A 21,074-nucleotide genomic window follows, 5' to 3' on the forward strand; every position below is an offset into this window, starting at 1 on the left:
AGGTGGTGATGACGGTGGTGGTGGGGAAACCAGAAAAAAAGGAGTTTTCTTCATGCCATTTGTCTACTTGTAGAACCAACCAAAACCCATTGAGTTTTGAATACTTTCTTATATGATGTTCAATTAACGGATCCTTTATATTAAAGCATTCCAAGATTCCTATTCCAAGACAATCCCACATGACTGGCCCCTCTCAACATCTGGTCCTTGGGACGTTGAAGAAATGTTCCTTCAACCTTGTGGGCCAGAACTTGATCCGAGATAAAACAGCCATCGGCCACCTGTTGCAGTAGCTCCTGGTTATATTTTTCTGGTATGTTTCTAAAAATTCTGGTACTGAAGCGCTAATAGTGTTTTTGACTTGTTGTTCGAGTTCTCCCTTTATTAAGTTTCACTTTTCTTCTCCTTAATCACAAGGCTGCTGTGTAACTCATTTTACTCTCAGGAGCAGCTGATTACCCTGAGGCCAGTTCCTGGCCGAGTAACATGCCACCCTAGTTAAAGGTAATGGAGGGAAACACGCACCCGATGCTCCCATCAATCATGAAAAGGAATCAGCCCTCTGCTTTGGTTAGGAGATGAAGATTGGTCATGTAGATTTCATGTGTCGGTACCACTTTACAACAAGACTACCCTTTTCCTCCCCGTTAGAGGGGTTTTTTAGGGAGTTGTTCCTTATCCGATGAGAGGGTCTAAGGACAGGATGTTGTGTTGCTGTTAAGCCCACTGAGGCAAATTTGTAATTTGTGATATTGGGCTATACAAATAAAATTGATTTGATTTGATTTGATACCCTTATGAAGGATTTATGAATGGTTTGTAATTAGTTTACTAATTAGGTTGTGAACACTTTATAAATCATTATTAAGCTGTTATAACACATTAGATATAAAAGGCAACAGTGACCTATTGCTTGCCAAATAGTGAGCCTACATAATCTCTGATGAAGGTGAAAGTGAGCCTGCATGGATGTATGAAAACTGTGTTATAACTTGTTTGTAATTATTTATTAATGATTTATAAAGTGTTTGCAACCTAATTAACCGAATTATACCATTATTAAACCATTTGTAAATCCTTCATAAGGGGTAGTCTTATTGTAAAGTAATACCCGAACATTAAACCATTTTTAACAGGAAAAACTTCTCTTGTTTTTTTTCAGATTCTGTGCCCTGAAACCTCCCTTTAAATGGGCCCTTACATTTTGGGCATTATTATTATCTTTCAAACCTAGAAAACCCCTTTTTGAAATTCTGTGCCCTGCAGCCTTTCTCTATAAGGGGTGAAATGAGCTTACCTTGCTGAGGTGGAACTCCAGTCGTCTTATGAACCTCTCATTCACCTTCACTAGCTGCCAGCGGGGAAGAGAAAACAGGGGTTCATGATAGTTAATGCTGACTCCTCTTTCTACATAATCACTGATTTATATTTTTTATTCATAATGACATCAAAGTCAAAGCTAACTCAGGTTAGCTTAGTCAATACACGCAAAGGGATGTGGACTTAACCGTCTGTTGCTAACCAGTTGACTGGTAGTATTAGATTTCAGTCTTATGGGGAACTCACCTTATCCAGTTCATACAGGAAGCCCTGGTGGAGGTGGAAACATTAAGCCGTCAATATATCTCACAAGAGAAATCAATGAATAAAAAACAGCAACAACAACAAAACAAATAGGTCACTACATTTTGTAACACATGATTCAATTTAAAGTTTGGGTACATTTCCAGAGCTCATTGCTGTGAGGACCACTGGCATTCATTAAAATCAGGCTTTTCTACCTAGCTCTCAATAGTGTATGTTCATGTGACGTCACACATTTTCAATATGAGGCTGCGGCCATGTTGGAGGACTTACGTAACTGAAAATGGCGAGTGACGATATAAACACGAAACTAATGCTATCGGCATATACAAACACGAAGGAGTTGTGAAAAGTCGCTATCAAGAGAAGATAAAAAAGATTGGAAGAGATCCACTGCTCGTTCCTGCTCAAAAGTTCAGTCCAGAATGTCTGCCACCAATTGAATCTTGTGACATTCTTTCATAGCTTGTTTTGGACACAAGCTTTTACACAAAAAAATCAGTTCAAAGTATTTCGAAGCCTTAAAGCCTGCAATCACATGGTTTCTGCATTTATTAATAGCATTCTTGGTTGTATTATAAACAAAACATATGTTTTGGTTGCGAAAGTTAGGCACTCAACGGATGAATGGTCCACTTGTTCAGCTGTGGATCATAACTGAAGATTGTGTAGTTCTTTCTGCCCTCTGTACTGGTTGTATGGCCAGATTGGGTGAATGTTGCTCGCACCTAACAAGTGTCTTGTTTTATGTAGAAGTGTGGATACGACTTAATGGCAAACGACCATGCACTCAAGTGAAATGTACATGGCTTTTGCCTTCATATGTCAAGCACGTTGATTAAGCAGAGGTAAATGCCATTCGTTTTAAATCTGAGAAAAAACTGAAGGAAGATATGGAGCACTCATTAAAGACAATGAACATCAATGAAGCTGCAACTACAGAGAAGAGCTCTAGGAATGCAACAGAAATTAAAGAGCCAAGTAAAGCTGAACTCGGAAGAGTTTTACAGCTCTCTGAATCAATGCAAGGTAAAGCCCGTCTGTCTTCCAGTCATTTTACCTTATTCAGAATCTTTTCTGTCAAAATCGAGAAATGTAAAATCAATCAGAGACCTTTTCGATGAAAAGATTACTACTCTGGAGTATATCGAGCTTCTCAAGGAGTGCCACAAAGTAGAGCTAAACATCACAGACGAGGAAGTGAAAATTGTGGAAAGGGAAACTGGAAAATTGTGGAAAGGGAAATTCTTCTGAGATGAGGAAAAACACAGGAGACCAAGGCGAGTTTGATGTTTATTCCTCAACTCCAAAAACCAACTGCAGCAGGAACAACCCTGCACCGGCGAGCCCGGGAACGTAAACCACGCCCCCAGCTCACAGTCCTGCTGGGTGAGAGGCACAGCTCCTAGTGTCCGCCACACAGCCCCCCCCCCCGAACACCCAGAAGGGACTCCTGGAAAGAAAATTAGTGTCTCACTGGAGGCTTAAGCAGCCTGCCATAACGGCTGCGCCGTCCCTCAGCCGGAACAGTAGGTGAAACACAGTCCAAAGCCGGCTGAGAAGCAGAACGCTGAACCCATGAAGACACTGCTGGGGTCCTGGAAGGAGGACGACCCCGACGGGGAACCTGGGCCGGAAACACAACTTCGCCTGCCACCCTGTGCGCCGGCTTAAGCCTATCAAGCGTGACACGCTCCCTACGCCCACCCATATCTAGCACAAAACCCTTAGGACCCGTCTCAAGAACCCGAAATGGGCCATCGTATGGGGGTTGGAGGGGCGAGCGGTGAGCATCATGCCGTACAAAAACAAAACGAGCCGACATGAGCTCTGCAGGCACGAACGACCGAGGAAAACAGTGGGGAACGGGGCCTGGAACCCGAGTGCTGTCGGACAAAAAAGGATAAACGGCCGGACGGGGTCGAGGAGCGGAACTCCCAGGCAAAAATTCCCCAGGGACGCGGAGCGGCTGACCGAGCACCAGCTCAGCGGGTGACGCGTCGAGGTCCTCCTTTTAGGAGCCGAACGCAACCCGAGCATAACCCAAGGTAAACAATCCACCCAGTTACCATCCGAGAGCGCAGCGCAGAGCGCTGCCTTGAGCAACCGGTGAAAACGTTGACACAACCCGTTAGCCTGAGGGTGACACGCGGTAGTGCGGTGTACCTGCACACCCAAGGATCGCGCAAGTGCCGACCAGAGCTCTTACACGAACTGGGGGCCCCTGTCTGAGGTGATATCTGACGGAGTGCCAAAACGGGCGACCCAGGAGGAAAGAAAAGCGCGTGCAACATCCGAGGATGTTGTGGAGGATAGAGGGACAGTCTCTGGCCATCTGGTGGTCCGATCTACCATTGTGAGCAGGTGCGTAAAACCCTGTGAAGAAGGTAGAGGGCCCACCAGGTCCACATGCACGTGGTCGAAACATCTGGCCGGGATCGGAAACGGTTCGAGGGGCGATTTAGTGTGCTGGTGGACCTTAGCACGCTGGCACGCTACACATGCAGCTGCCCACCCCTTGACGTCCTTGCGGAGGCCAGGCCAGACGAACTTGGAACCGACCAACTTCACCGACGCCCGAACTCCAGGGTGCGAGAGGGAGTGAATCGAATCGAAAACTCGACGGCGCCAGGCCACTGGAACAACGGGGCGGGGACGGCCGGTGGAGACATCGCAGAGGAGGGCAGGGCTGCCTTCCTGCATCACAGCGTCCTCTAGCTTGAGACCGGTACGCGTTGACCTAAGGGCAAGGACGTCCGGGTCGCTGGGCTGGTCGGCAGCCATAGCGGAGAAATCCACACCGAGGTGCACAGGACACACAAGCACACGCGACAGACAATCAGCAACAGGGTTGGACTTCCCGGCCACATGCTGAATGTCCATTGTGAACTCGGAGATCGCCGCTAGGTGGCGCTGTTGACGAGCAGACCACGGCTCAGTCACCTTGGACATGGCAAAAATCAGCAGCTTATGATCAACATAAGCCGTGAATGGGCGACCCTCCAGCAGGAAGCGGAAATGCCGGGTTGCAAGGTGCAGTGCCAGCAACTCCCGGTCAAAAATGCTGTACTTGCGCTCGCTATCCCGCAGTTTGCGGCTAAAAAATGCGAGTGGCTGCCACGCATTCGCCACACGCTGTTCAACCACAGCCCCCACGGCTATGTCAGACGCATCGGTTGTTAAAGCTATGGACGCCGTGGGTGTGGGATGGGCGAGGAGGGCAGCGTTAGCCAGGGCGCACTTAGCTCCTTCAAAGGCCTGGACCTGTTCGGAGTCCAGTCGACAGGATCGTTAGCCTTCTTAAGCCGCAGGGCTTCGTAAAGTGGCTGAAGGAGGTGGGCAGCGCGAGGGAGGAAACGGTTATAGAAATTCACCATGCCCAAGAATTCCTGCAAAGCCTTAACAGAGACCGGGCGGGGAAATTCCGCCACCGCTTGCACCCTAGAAGGCAACGGGACCGCACCTTGCGGCGAAATGCGGTGACCCAAGAAATGAATCACTGGCAGTCCAAACTGACACTTGGCCGGGTTGACTATCAGGCCGTGTTCGTCCAAACGACGGAAAACCTGTTTCAGGTGCGCCAGGTGCTCTTCAGCTGACGGACTGGCCACTAATATGTCGTTGAGATAAACGAACACGAAAGCAAGGTCACGCAACACCGAGTCCATCAGCCTCTGAAAGGTTTGCGCTGCCCCCTTCAAGCCAAAAGGCATGCGCATGAACTCAAAAAGCCCAAACGGGGTGATCACCGCGGTCTTGAGCACGTCCTCTGCGCGCACGGGAACCTGATGATGGCCGCGCACCAGGTCCACCTTAGAGAAAATAGTGGTACCTGCCAGGCGTATGGAAAAGTCCTGTATGTGTGGGATGGGATAGCGGTCATTGGCGGTGACGTTGTTCAGGCGGCGAAAATCGCAGCAAGGCCGCCACGACCCATCCGCCTTGGGCACCATGTGAAGCGGCGAGGCCCACGGGCTGTTGGAACGCCTCACTATACCCAGACGCTCCATGATGGCGAACTCCTCCTTAGCTATAGCCAATTTTACCGCGTCGAGGCGCCGCGCGCGCGCAAAAACTGGCGGTCCCAGAGTGGGAATGAAATGTTCTACCCCGTGTTTAGTAACCGCGGTGGAAAAGACAGGCGTAGTCACCGATCGAAAATCCGCCAGCAAACGCTGAAAAACATCCCCTAATGCTAAAAAGTTAGCGTGTGATAACGGCCCGGCTCCCCCTGTCTCGTACGGAACAGTGGCGAAAGACACAGCATCAATTAAACGGCGGTTTGCAACATCAACCAGCAGACCATTAGCACACAGAAAATCCGCGCCGATAATAGGAACAGTAATGGCGGCCACTACAAAGTCCCACTCAAAATGGCGCCCGTGGAAGCAAACAGTCACCAACCTTGTGCCAAACGTCGCAATGGACGAACCGTTAGCTGCACTTAACTGTGGGCCGCCGCCTTCGGCCGACCTGTCTGTCTTAGCAGGAGGGAGTAGGCTCTTTTGCGAGCCTGAGTCCACCAGAAACCGTCTTCCTGACATCGTGTCCTTAATGAAGAGCAGCTCACTACGACCGCCAGCGCCCACAGCTGCTACTGAGCGCTGGCCCGGGAGTTTCCCGCCGCCTCAAACGTGCACGGAGGGACGCAGCGCCTCGCCTTGCCGCCGAACCGCTGGTGGAAGAAACAGAGGCCTCTCCCGCGCCGTCTCCGGGCAGTCACTCAGCCACCACTGCCGGGTCCGCGTCCTCCGACGTCGGCTGCAGAGGCTCCGATGCCACACTCTGCACAAAGAACCGTCTGGTAGCCAGCAGGACCCGATCGGCCTCCTCAGCCAAACCTCGGCAGTCACCGGCGGCCAGACACGGGGAGTTAGCCAAAGCCGCGCGCACAGGAGACGGGAGCTGGCGCAGGAAAACGTGCGGGAAAAGGAAACCACCTTCGTCCGAGCCTAGCAGCGACAGTGTGGTGTATTGGATCGAGCACTCTGTGCTCGATTGTGTTGGACTGTCACCACTACTGAGTTCTGTAATACACTGGTCGAGCCTAGTAGTGTGTGACGTCTCCGTCAGTAAAGATCAGACTTGTGCCGCATCCTCGTCTCCGTGTACTTATATATAATAGTGATTAAGTTAGTAACCCACGAATAGTAACACTACAATAGTGTACATAAGAGAAGTCAAAACATGGTGTCAGAAGACGGAGTTACGGTATAATTCGAGGGCGGTAATTCAACGAGTTCGCTGGTAGCTGAGGCAGCTAGCTAACACGTGCTAACCTGCGCACAAATATGGAACAGTTCAAGCCGCCACCACCGCTGATACTTACCGGGAATGTCGCAGAAAACTGGAGAAGATGGGAGCAGCGTTTCCAGCTGTACATGACCGCTTCAGGTGCGTTGGATAAGGAAGAGACGGTTAAAATAGCCATTCTGCTTCACACCATCGGCGAGGAGGCGCTGGAAGTGTATAACACACTCACCGTCATCCCAGAAGGAGACGACGAATCGATGGAGGACGTTCTGAAAGCCTCCAAGGACTACTGCAGCCCTCGGAAGAACGTCGTGTTCGAACGCCATCAATTCTGGTCGCACACGATGTCAGCAGGAATATCGGTGGACAGATTCATCACAGAGCTGCGCCAGAAGAGCAAAGACTGTGAGTTTGGCAGACATGAAGATGACATGATAAGGTATAAATTAGTGTTCAGCATAAATGATGCCCGTTTGAAAGAAAGACTGTTACGTGATAATGAGCTTACTTTGCGCAGGGCCGTAGAGATATGTAGATCAGCCGAGCTCGCTAAGTCACAAATACAAGCGATGCAGACGTCACATGTTGTCCAAGACGCCTCAGTGGAGGCATTGAAGAAAGCAACAGGGCAAACGCGCACGGGCAGCTGGAACAAGAACAAAACGAGCAGCAAGAGGCATGTAACAACAACTCTCTGCCACAAGTGTGGAAATAAACATGAGCCCCGTCAATGCCCAGCTTATGGTGCAGTGTGCCACAAATGTGGTAAGAACAATCATTTTTCCAAGGTGTGTAAATCAAGCACTGGAAAAAGCGGCAATTACAAGACAAAGACAGTGCATAATCTAGAAAGTGAAATTGATTCCTTATATATAGGCATGATTGGAAAATACAAAAACAAAGCAGCCCACCAAGCTAAAGGCACTGTATGGCGTGAAACAGCCACGGTCAGAGGCGTAGCAATTAACTTCAAGTTGGACACAGGCGCCGATGCAAATGTGCTTCCTATGCGCGTATTCCGGCAGCTACCAGGTCCCGTTCAGTTACGGCCCACAAAGACTGTGCTGATTGCTTTTGGTGGTGCACGACTACTCTCAGATGGTGTTGCATCTCTAGATTGCCGCACATCTAAGCATACGGCTATATTGGACTTCCATGTGTCTAGCCGAGCTGACAAGCCAATCCTGGGTGGAGATGCGTGTGAAGAGCTGCAGCTGATGAGAAGAGTCGAGGCGCTTGCAGTGGAGTCCCCACAACCAGCAAAACCTTCGGCCACCAAAGAGGAGCTGCTGCAGAGGTATGCGGAGGTCTTCACAGGATTAGGCGAATTTCCTGGAGTTCATCACATACACATTGACCCCAGCGTCACGCCTGTGATTCACGCGTGCAGGAACGTACCACTCTCCATCATGGACTCACTAAGAGAGACACTCACAGACTTGCAGAACAGAAAAGTCATAACTCCTGTCAATGAACCTACAGAATGGGTGAACAGTCTTGTTGCCACAAAGAAAAAAAATGGTGCGCTAAGGGTATGTTTGGATCCTTGCAACCTGAATGAGGCAGTCAAGCGTCAACACTACTCCATTCCTACACCGGAAGACGTGCGCAGCAGGCTTACAGGAAAATCCATCTTCTCCATCCTAGATGAAAAGGATGGATACTGGCAGATCAAGCATCAGGTCCCAGAACTGCCATGGATGAAAGTCGGAGCTGACATCTTCGAGCTACAGTCATACCTGTTGTTAGTTGATTACCTAACCAAATATCCTGAAGTGCTCAACATATCTGACAAAACAGCATACACAGTAATCCAGAAGATGAAGTCTGTGTTTGCCAGACACGGGATTCCTAGGGAGATAGTGAGTGACCATGTCCCATTTGCCAGCTATGAGATGAAGTCATTTGCAGCTTCATGGGAGTTCAAGCTCACACACTCCAGCCCAGGTTTTCCCTCTTCAAGTGGCATGGCTGAGAGAGCCATAAAGACAGTGAAACCTGCGCTGCAGAAGGCAATGCAGACCGGCACTGACCCACATCTGGTGCTGCTGTCACTGAGGAACACACCGGTGACAGGACTGGACGTATCACCTGCACAAATGTTGATGGGGAGAGTTCTACGAAGCACATTCACAGCAAGATCCGGAACCTGCAGTTCCGCCAAAAACAACGTTACGACCAGCGTGCAAAGCCCCTGCCAGTGTTGACCCCAGGAGACACCGTACACATGCAAACACGGCGCGGCTGGGAGCCTGCCGTTGTCATCCGACAGCGAGATGAACCACGGTCCTCCACTGTGCAGACACCGGCTGGGAGGATGCAGAGAAGGAACAGGCGACATCTGAGGAAGATACATCGGAGCCTATTCAGAGACACGGACAGTGATGAACATTTTGACTCAGAGGTACAACCCTCACCCTCACAAGCGCCTGTGCCAGTCGACTCACCACCACATGACCTGCCACCACACGACCCTCCTCCGGTGACTACAGGCAGTACACCCACATGCTACACAAAGTGCGGCAGAGCGGTTAGGCGCCCTGCCAGATACAATGACTAACCTCAGGGTTCTTTTGTGTGATCATTCAAGTGTTTATTAAGAAAAAGAAAAAAAAAGAAGGGTGAAACAAAGAGTACAAGGTGTGTTTAACCTGAAATGTTGCAAGATTGCTGAATGTTCAAAATGTTTACATGCTAACCACCAGAATGTGAAAAGGAAATGGTTTATGTTGTTTAATGAGAGTCATCTGTCATTTAAAAAACATGCTTTATTAATCATTGAAGTATGCAAGTAGAAAAGACTTGTTCAGTGTTGATGCCATAGTGTTAATGGTTCGGTAAAGGGTCTACTGTTGAAGCAACTGATGAGTAGGCCACATCTCAGTTGGAAAAGAGGGATGTGGTGTATTAGATCGAGCACTCGGTGCTCGATTGTGTTGGACTGTCACCACTACTGAGTTCTGTAATACACTGGTCGAGCCTAGTAGTGTGTGACGTCTCCGTCAGTAAAGATCAGACTTGTGCCGCATTCTCGTCTCCGTGTACTTATATATAATAGTGATTAAGTTAGTAACCCACGAATAGTAACACTACAATAGTGTACATAAGAGAAGTCACAACAGACAGCATATTGTCCATGAGATCCACAGCCGTCCCGTCGCCCAAACCGGATAGGGAAAGGATCCTATCTGCGGCAGATAGGCTGTACCTCCAGAGCAGAAGATGTTTGAGGGCGACATATTTATCGTGTTGCGGAGGGGCGCGCAACAGCTGCATGGCCCGGCGTGTGGACTGCTGGTCCAGCGCAGCGACGACCAAATAGTATCTGGAGTCGTCCGCGGAGATTCCACGCAGGTGGAACAGCACCTCGACATGCTGGAAACACGAGGCCGGGTCGCTCTGCCAGAACTCTGGGAGTTTCACAGCCGCGGCGAGAACGGCCGGCTGTGAGAGTTGGGGCGGCGTGGCCGAAGTGGATTCACACTCCTCTTCTGCTCCAAACATGTTCAATTCGGGGTCACCAATGTGGCAGGAATGAGGAAAAACACGAGACCAAGGCGAGTTTGATGTTTATTCGTCAACTCCAAAAACCAACTGCAGCAGGAACAACCCTGCACCGGCCAGCCCGGGAACGTAAACCACGCCCCAGCCCACAGTCCTGCTGGGTGAGAGGCACAGCCCCTATTGTCCGCCACACTGAGAGTATTTATATGAAAATTGCATATTTCTTTGATGTAAACGTTTTATTAAACAGTGACATTAAATACAAATCAGTATTGTCAGAAAAAATTGCTCAATCAAATGAGACAATAGGGGGGCAGATTTACCAGGGCAGAACAAACTCTTAATTATCCCGTCAATCCTCTGTTCACTACACACTAGGTAATCAGTTGGCAAAGTGCCTTGCAATATTGTCTATGTTTGCCTCAATAAACCAGTTACTCTTTCCACATGAATCCGCACCACTGGCAATGTTTCCAGTTTTCTCTACATCAACTGCATCAAGCTGACTCTTTCCTTTTGTGAATGCAGGACTATTCAATTTTGCCTGGTAATAACTAATACCCTCTTCAATTGTACATCCTCTATCAGCAAGAACCATGTCACCAGGTAAAAGATTTTTCAAAAATCCACGATTTTCCGTAAGGCATTTGTCTGATGCCCTTCCACCCCAGGCTTTACCCACAAAGGAAATGCTTCCTTGTGGAGTTATACCAATAAGAATTTTAACAGTGTTGTGATGCTTGTAGCTGGACAACGCCTGTGCCCTGGCGAGGAGGTTTGTGGGTCTATCAATAAACACTTCAAAGCAATCTATAATAACAGGCCTGTAGACCAAAAGCATCCACAAAACGTCTGGGCATTGATTTTTGAATGTCTTCTCGTTCTGGCCAAATTATCACCAGAGAGGTGATAATCTGGCGTCCATTGCTTCAATCCAAGCACTAATAACTTTTGAAACAACTGGCCTTGATACAGAAAATCAATAAACAAGGTCCTGATGTGGGACATTCAAGCGTAACTTTATTAGGACCATCACAAATTCCTGAAATTTTACTAAAATTGCTGGTTGACATAAAACATGTGGTGCCACAAAACCAAATGTTTTCTTTAAAACCTCAAAAGAATGAAGAGCAGTGTAGAATTGAACCTTAGCGTCATCCTTAGAAAATTCTTCTTCGTCAATAATCCTAACTGGTGCTCCCTGATTTTGAAACAAGAAGCTAAATTCATCTGTGGAGGTGGCTGCATCTTTTGTAAGGGATAGATAGCTCTTCCAGAAGATCAGGTATTTCATCAAATTGTTCTGAAATATCATCCTGCTTAAGGATGTCTCTAATTGGAACGCTTGTTTCACTTAGTTTTGAAGCCTTTGCTTCCTCTCTTTCCACGTTTTCTTTCTCAGCAGCCCGCCTTTGTCGTTCAGTTGCTCTATCACTTCGGGCCTGCATTTCATCTTTTTTTGTTCTGGGTTTCAAATTTGTCCTGTCCAATTTTTAAGCTCGGTACTCAGCCAGGATTCCATCGACCCCATGGCTGTGCAGCTGCTCCACTCAAAAAGGTGCTCATCACAAACACGATCATTTTTCAAAACCTTTTCGGTTAGGCCATCTCGGCTGATAGCAAGCCATCGCATACGTCGCTCAGTTGACAGTTCTTGGGCTTGTTCTCCTTGGTGCCTAATGAGTTTTGGAAATGCTAAGTGTTTACATTTATCGCTATTATTACCACATTTGTAAATTAAACAAAATGAAGGCATGTCGGATTACGACGACAACAGTTTTGCTGCTAAAGTGCAATTCACCCACAGTGTTCTTATCCCCCAACATGGCTGACAATAAATTTTTGGTGACTTTTGGTCACATGTTCGAACACACACTATACTGGTAGCTGCAAGAAAAAATGATCTTTTGAAAAACATGATGGGGATTGAGAGATATTCTTAAGTGTAGGAAAGTGGCACTAACTACAAATCCCTAAAGCAGACATGGGCAACTGGCGGCCCGCGGACCGCATTCGGCCCCCATCCTCACTCAGTATGGCCCACGGGTCAATTTCCAAATATCAATAAATTGTTTGGGGCCTAAAGAGACCAGGTTTGGAGGCTGACTATTCCTGAAATGCTGTGAAGCGATGTACATCACAATGTTTTTATAAAGTGTCACATACCAGCCGTGAGTTCCTCTTAGATTCTTTCATCTGTCTGCTGAGGCTGTCTAACTCCATCTGGTGAACTTGGAGGTAGGACCTTGAAAGGTACACACACAGACACACACATGTGCACACACACACATATATACACACACACACACACACACACACACCACAGAATTTTTATTGCAGGCAGATCCAGTAGGACGTAAGAGCATGCAGACAGCAAGCCTTACAGGGGCACTATTATATTAACTCACTCACAGCAAAAATATGTAAAGTAAATCAACAATAGATAGGTTGAATGCATTGAACTTGTTTTATGTGATGCAACACTAGCATCCCATACTGCAAGAGATGATACTAAGGTCTGTCACTGGTCTGCTTAATGTCAATAGTCTCAAACACCCCATGTCAAATCATTTTGTAATACACGTGTGAATAAGTTAATCATTGTAAATCACATTTCGGTGGCCTTACGCATATGAAATAAGTAGCGATTGTACAGAAAACAGCTTGTGTTCTATCATAACAGGTGTCTGAAATTCAGATTTGACCAGAAATGTGAAGCGCTTCGAGTGGCTGTTGCAGCTAGAAAAGCGCTGTATAAAATGCAACTTGATTGACTGATTGATTATACGTATATAAAACACAAACATGCCAGCAGAGAGGCCCAGACTGATAGAAACTGATCCGTCAAGGCCACGGCTGTCAAAATTCGGACAAGAATATCAAGAGAGATGTGTCTAAATGTGTCTGTCTTGATGTGTACATGTGTTGGCGTCTTGGTGTGTACATGTGTTGGCACTGCAGTCTCTCAGTGACGTATGAATTTGTCAGGCAAGACGTTCATTCTCAATGAAACTTTACAACAGTCCATTAAAAACACATTTGCTTTCAAGTATTTAAACGGATGTTACATTTCAACGCACAAATGCTTGGTCAGAGTTTTCTGTCAACGAGTTCTTAAGTATGCAAAACTGATACTGATGCCAGCTAGCGAGGCCCCTGTAACATTATGCCTTGACAAACTGACAAGTATACATACACTCAACAACTCTTAACACTCCTTTATGTCTTGTCAAATTAGCAATACTGGAACTGAGATCAATTACAGGTAGTCATATTTCCTCAGAAGAAACCCCTGATGAAGGATTCTGCTCAGGATACTGATGGAACAAGGCTGTTATTGTGATCGTCCTCGGTCAGCAGCACTTCTCAACTTTATAAGAGTGACAAGTCTAATAGTCTTTCTGCACAACTCCCTGCTAAAATAATCGCCATGATTTCCTTAACTGTACTCCCATCCCCCCCTTTCCCCCCAATTGTAACCGGCCAATTACCCCACTCTTCCAAGCTGTCCCAGTCACTGCTCCACCCCCTCTGCCGATCCGGGGAGGGCTGCAGACTACCACATGCCTCCTCCGATACATATGGAGTCGCCAGCCAATTCTTTTCACCTGACAATGAGGAGTTTCGCAAGGGGGACGTAGTGCGTGGGAGGATCACGCTTCCCCCCCGTTCCCTCTCCCCCCTGAACAGGCGCCCCGACCGACCAGAGGAGGCGCTAGTGCAGCAACCAGGACATATACCCATATCCGGCTTCCCAACCGCAGACATGGCCAATTGTGTTTGTAGGGACACCCACCAAGCCAGAGGTAACGCTGGGATTCGAACGGTCCTTAACTGTACTTAAGTAGACCATCAACTGATAACTCTGATATGCTAAAAACAAGCCCAAAGAAAGTGTTTGAGCCTGTCACCATTAGTGTCCCTGCCATCTGTCCAAGGTCACACTACTTTGATTGTTTACTTGTGCAAACTCTTCTTGTCATCCTGGTTTGCCTCTATCACAGAGTTGCCAAAAAACAAAAACCCCAGACTACAGCAAAGCACTGGACACATTACCAACTAAAATGTACCCCTGTTAAACAAGTAATATGATCAGGCCAAACACATCAAACCAGTTTGACTATGGTGGTGGTGGCATCTGTATTAAGTGTGTTAAGAAAAAAAAGCTTCCTAAAATAATAGAAGAACTAGGAGGATGCAATTGCCACCTCTATGAATAAGGGAAAATGACTGTGTTCTACATCCTGACCAATCAGAGCTAGCATCAGCACCAGAGTCGCTTCTTCCCGATACCAGCCTCACACTGGATGCTCAACAAGATCCCCTTTAACACCGCTCATGTCCAGAGCAAACCCCCAACACATATAGACCAACAACTGTTAGAAAGTTGGACGAGCTTTTTGACTGAGGAGTGGATGGGGAGGGAGCGAACTCTTCTAGAGATTCAGCTCATAGCCTGAGCGCCTTCCTAATTGCTTGAGAAAATTGAACACCACTAGAAGGCTGGAGATGTACTGTAGGAGGTTATTTGGGATATGGCAAAAAATTATGTCTGGCCCCATTGACTGATACACCCCTTCTTTCAATATAGCCAGTAGGTCTGCAGGACTTTGGAAGGGAGGAACTCTATTTTCTGCCACAGTGAAGAGAAACAACTGAACATTATTTTGTATCACCCAATGTGACTTAAAATGCATTTAGCCATCTAATTCAAAAAACAAAGATGAATCGATGCCTTTCTTTGAATGTCATCAAGACATTAAACATCTCGCTTCAACCCCTTAGAAAGCCTTTTTGTAACATAACAAATGGGGAGGCAGAGTTTTTAATACACTTAATAAAAAGTGCAGTTGAACATGTAGAACATGTTGAGTCCTCTAAGATTTGTCGAGTTACACACTATATATATATATATATATATATATATATATATATATATATATATATATATATATATATATATATAATCCAGTGATTCAAGTAAATTCTTTAACAGCTGATGATTACTTACGCCATGAAACAGGCTTGTACTATCTATTAAAGAATTTACTTGAATCACTGGATTATTTTGCTCCTTATTTGTTGAGCACTTTCCCACCGTTGTGTGTTTCTTTTAACGAAGTTATATATATTATCATGTCTCTTACAAGAGCAGGGGTATGTGTCATATTTCATTGCGTAATACCAATGTCTCATAGATGTTGGGTATTGGCTTGTCAGTGATACAGTTGCCTGCATGAATATCCAAAGTGTATGTCAGAGACGAATGGGAATATCCAGAGTCAGCAACCTGTCCAATGCATGTAGCCTTCATGTCAGGCCACTGTGGAGAAGAGGATGCTTTAATCACACAAAACTCACGGATAAGGCAGCAACATGGATCCCTCTCCTATACATGCTACCTAACTAGTAGCACCCGACCAGTGGCTTTCAAACTATGGTTTTCAAGTGGGCCACAGCAAGGGGCCAGATGTGTTGCAGGAAAACCACAATAAACACATTTTGTTTGGAGACAGAGAAAAAAAATTGCATTTATTTTCTTCTTTTTTTTAGATCAAATATCTGGGTTTTTTTTATTTAAATAAAAGGAAGTTTTTTCATTATTTTTAAGGAAATGCAAACAATGCAATGATTTATTTATATTCCAAAATATCACCAAAATAATTTTTAATGTTAACATGCCTTGTCCGTTTCATTTGTAAGCAATGAATGAAGACTGGAAAGGGGACTATTGCATCTCTGAACAATATAGAGGATTGTTCATTTTTTTTGCTTATTGACAGGTAATGAGAATTTATTGCTTATTTTACTGTACAAAACTTTAACAAATCCAAGGCCAAAAGGCAAAACCTCCACAGGTAGGTAATACATGAATAAGTTTGGGAACCCCTGCAGTAGAAACAGTATTGGCACTTTGGATTTTTATGTTTTGGGTTGCAATAGGCTTTAGATACAATGTTAATCACTGGCAAGCAGGAAACCATTGTGTCTTTATGCATCTGCTCAACTGTGTGAGGGTAGCCATCTGAGTGGATTTTTCCTATTTATCTGCAAATAATTAGCATTTGTTTACTCACTGCAGTCCTTTCTTCAGCGCCTCGTAAACTTCATCCAGCCTTTCCGGTTGGGGTATTTTGGGTGGAGGGTTGGATTTGGTTGACATAGTAAACATCCTGCTGATTCTGCTTGGCTTCCTGGTGAGGCCTGGAGTGTTGAACACTGATAGGTTCCTGCAATAATGATGCCATCACATTAAAAAAACATCATGAGGATCATCATCATTATTATTATTATTATAACTATCATCATCATCATGGTTAGGACAGCCGTCTTCAACATTTGTGCTCAAACACCCACACCTGCCACTGCTCTTACCATTTCCTAAACGGGCACATGCCTATACCCTATAGCCACAAGAAAAACACAACTGCTTTGATTCACCCAGTATACAGAGCCAGGTAGAAGTGCTTGCCCCCTTCCTGATTTCCTCTATTTTTGCATATTTTTTACATTGAATGGTTTCAGATCTTCATACAAAATGCAATATAAGAAAAGGGGGAAACCAAATAAACACAAAATACAGTTTTTAAATGATCATTTCATTTAATGAAGGAAAAAAAATTATCCAACACCCATATCACCCATGTGAAAAATTACTCCCCTGAACTTAATAACTATTTTCTTTTCTTTTCTTTTTTTTTTTGGGAATTTCCCCCCATTTTTTTCCCCTCCCCAATTGTACTTGGCCAATTACTCCACTCTTCCGAGCCATCCCGGTCGCTGCTCCACCCCCTCTGCTGATCCGGGGAGGGCTGCAGACTACCACGTCTCCTCCGATACAAGTGGAGTCGTCAGCCGCTTCTTTGCCCCTAACAGTAAGGTGTTTTGCCAGGGGGATGTAGCATGTTGGAGGATCACGCTATTCCCTGAACAGGTGCCCCGACCAACCAGAGGAGGCACTAGTGCAGCAACCAGGACACATACCCACGTCCAGCTTCCCACCCGCAGACACGGCCAACCGTGTCTGTAGGGACACCCAACCAAGCTGGAGGTAACACTGGGAGTCGAACCGGGATCCGTGTTGGTAGGCAACGGAATAGACCGCCACGCCACCCGGACGCAATAACTGGTTTTGCCACCTTTAGCAGCAACAACTGCTACCAAACACTTCCTATAATTGGACATCAGTCTTTCACATCGCTTTGGAGGAATTTTGGCCCATTCTTTTTTGCAGAATTCAGCAACATTGGAGGGTGTTTGAACATGAACCGCTCGTTTAAGGTCCTGCCACAGCATCTTGATGTCAGGACTTTGACCACGTCACTCCAAAACCTTCACTTTGTTTCTTTTGAGCCATTCTGAGGTGGACTTACTCTTGTGTTTTGGATCATTGTCCTGCTGCATAACCCAATTACGCTTCAGGGATGGATGGCTAGATGTTCTCCTTCAGAATTCTCTGGTAGTGAGCAGAATTTATCGTTCCTTCAATGACGGCAAGTCTTCCAGACCCTACACAGCAAAGTATCCCCACACCATCACCCTTCCACCACCATGTTTGATTGCTGGTCTGATGTTCTTATTGTGGAATGCTGTGTTTGCTTTACACCAGACATAACAGAACCCGTGTCTTCCAAATAGTTCCACTTTTGACTGGTCTATCAGCATAAAATTATCCCAAAAGGCTTGGGGGTCATCAATGTGCTTTTTTGCAAATGTGAGGTGAGCTCCAATGTTAGTAGTTGTTTGCGCCTTGCAGCTCTCCCATGAATTCCATTTTTGCCCAGTCTCTTTCTTGTGTCGAATCATGAATGATGACCTTAGCTGAGAGGCCTGCAGTATTTTAGATGTTGTCCTGTTTATTTATTTGTGACTTCCTGGACGAGTCATTGCTGTGCCTTGGAGGAATTTTGGTAGGCCGGCTGCTCCTGGGAAGATTCACTACTGTTCCAAGTTTTCTGCATTTGGAGACAATGGCTTTCACGTTTGTTCACTGGAGTCCCAGAGCATTAGAAATGGCTTTGTAACCCTTTCCAGATGATATATCTCAGCAACTTCTTTTCTCATCTCTTCCAGAAATGTTTTTGATGGTGGCATAGTGTGCTGCTTGTTGAGACCTTGTAGCCTACTTCACACTGATGTTCTGGTTGTATATAATTCATGTTTAGATTCAACAGGGTTGGCAGTAATCAAGCCTGGATGCTTTAATTGAATCCAATGATGAATTAAATTTGGTTAATCGGTTGACTGAGAAACTAAAGGGGCAATTACTTTTTCACTTTAAAGGGGCAATTACTTTTTCAGGGTCCGTTGGTATTGGATAACTTTTTTCCTCGGATAATTTTATGATTTAAATACTGAATATTGTTTTTACTTGGGTTCTTTTCATTTTATATTTTATTTTGTCTGAAGATCTGAAACAATTAAGTGCGACAAATATGCAAAATTAGAGGAAATCAGGAAGGGGACAAATACTTTTTCACAGCACTGTATAGGGTGTGGTGGGCACATGAACAAGACTGAACGAAATGATCCCACTTCCTTTAAAAAAGGCCTAACATAGTGGTGAAATGTGTCATTTCCCAAATTTTGTGAAAATCCAAACAGCAGTGTCTGAGATATATTTATTGCTTGACGAGTGGACAAACAAATGAATGAGGACTGATACGAAGGCCCACGTCACCAAAACGACTGTTAAACTCTGTGGTGCATCATTATTAAGTAGTTCTGATCACTAACTATTTATTCTCTCAGACTGTCCTTCCACCTCTCTCAATATCAACAGGTGCTCCGTATCTGCTCTGTGTTTTTCTCCTTAATAGCCTCTGTCTGTCCCCTTACCTGAAATAAAGCAGATGGTAGGTGCAGAAAATAAACTTGAAAAAAGTAAACTGCACTTATGCACACACATACTTCTATGCGTGTAAGTATTTGTACATGAGTAGTAATACAGTCAAATACCATATGAGAAATAGTCACCATATGAGAAGGGAGAGGACAAGAGAAGAGAAGAGAAATAGAAGAAAGCAAGGAAAAGAATGGGAAAAGGGTGGTTGAAGAGAGACATGGAACATTGTAGTCAACCATGCCTGCTCACAGGTAAACACATTTCTTCTTCTTCTTCTTCTTCTTCTTCTTCTTCTTCTTCTTCTTCTTCTTCTTCTTCTTCTTCTTCTTCTTCTTCTTCTTCTTCTTCTTCTTCTTCTTCTTCTTCTTCTTCTTCTTTCAGCTTGTTCCCTGTTTCTCAGGGATCGCCACAGCGGATATAACAGTTTTCATCGATACCCTGAGAGGGCACAGCACCAATGGCGGCCGTTGTTAACCCAGGCCTTGACCGATTCAGTATGGAGCCACGACCGATCCGGTATGGTCTCGTCAATCCGCATACTGATTTGGCAAAATTTTATGTCGGATGCCCTTCCTGACACAACCACTACCCCTATGGACGGGGGCACAGGTAAAGTGCTGGATGCCATCCCAGTATTCATGGACTTGCGCCCATGCCTGTCATACAGATTTGCTTTCTTTTAAACACTCCACTCATGTCTCTTGGCTTTGACGGAGGATGATTTAATCATTCAAAAATCCAGTCAAACAAACAAATAAACAAACCGACACGTTAAAGAGAAACAAACATGGATAGACCATATAGAGCCCCCACCGACAGGATTTCTCTGCGCTTCCCCACAATGAGGGTGCGCACACACACACACACACACACACACACACTGTGCATCTATGTATAGTTGTGTTTGTACCTATATGGCTTATCGTAAGTGTTGACTCCAGCGAAGCTCTGGCTCCTAGTGATGGACTTGGAGATGACCCGCCTTGTCGGGCGAACTGACAGGGACATGGTGGACTGAGCACGGGACGGACTCCCTGCAGAGACAAAAAAGAAGAGATGGGTTTACATGAAGACAAGAGCTAGAAGACAAGAGCACAATAAATCAACCATAATTTTTTATACAACATATTTTGTAGGCTACATAAAAAATGCAACACAACTCACTATACACAAGAGTGCATTAAAAGTAAGTAAAGAAATAATTTACCTATACATGGGAGGATGGAGTAAGTGTGTGAGTTTAAACAGGAAACCTAATTAGGGTAAGGACCAAGTGCATATAGTTTAATGCTGGGTGATATGAAGAATATTGTTAGCGCGATAATCATAGGGAATTCCCCACTATATATATATATATTAGAAATCTTTACATATGCAAATGTACTGTATCTGAGAAATTCTGGGTAATAAGTTTTCATTAACATCAACTTAGACAACAAATTGTGTATAACGGTATGGCATATCCAAATTGCATCCCAATTCACTACCACTGAATGGCGATAAACAAATGATATTGAATTATTGCCCAGCCCAATATGCCAGTATGCTGAGGAGCAATACTGGCATATAATACAGACCTGGGTTGAGGTAAGGGGGGGGGCTGATATAGCACAGAGAAGACATGTTTTAAGGTCCCGAAGTCCAAAATTTAGGGCAAGGGCAGCAGGGATGCATATAGAGACCATCACTGAGGCGTATTTTAGAGCCCTAGTGTACACAAGCATATGCCCTGCTGAGGTGTCCTTAAGGAGATACTGTGTCCCTACCAGCTCAAGAAACCCTACTTTTCATCTGACCTCGCATCCTTGGGTCAATAAGGTATCACAGTGTCATAAAGAGGACAGACCTATTACAGAGACAGCACGAGGAAAGGGAGGATTTAGATGTT

The 21,074-nt window shown here is 45.6% G+C and overlaps 1 protein-coding gene across 3 annotated transcripts in view; it reads right to left on the minus strand.

Moving 5' to 3' along the window:
* Positions 1-21,074, minus strand: part of ripor1 (RHO family interacting cell polarization regulator 1) — a 94,393-nt gene that overhangs the window by 40,679 nt on the left and 32,640 nt on the right. For all 3 annotated transcript variants that reach the window (XM_056281293.1, XM_056281292.1, XM_056281291.1), the window contains exons 2-6: positions 20,097-20,220; positions 16,419-16,571; positions 12,508-12,586; positions 1,567-1,590; positions 1,298-1,351 (exon numbers count right to left, since the gene is read on the minus strand). In XM_056281293.1, coding sequence (XP_056137268.1) covers positions 1,298-1,351; positions 1,567-1,590; positions 12,508-12,586; positions 16,419-16,571; positions 20,097-20,194 — 408 coding nt within the window. In that variant the 5' untranslated portion in view covers positions 20,195-20,220. The remainder of the gene's footprint in view (positions 1-1,297; positions 1,352-1,566; positions 1,591-12,507; positions 12,587-16,418; positions 16,572-20,096; positions 20,221-21,074) is intronic.

The sequence above is a fragment of the Lampris incognitus genome, chromosome 6, assembly GCF_029633865.1.
Source record: "Lampris incognitus isolate fLamInc1 chromosome 6, fLamInc1.hap2, whole genome shotgun sequence".
Taxonomy (NCBI): Eukaryota; Metazoa; Chordata; class Actinopteri; order Lampriformes; family Lampridae; genus Lampris; species Lampris incognitus.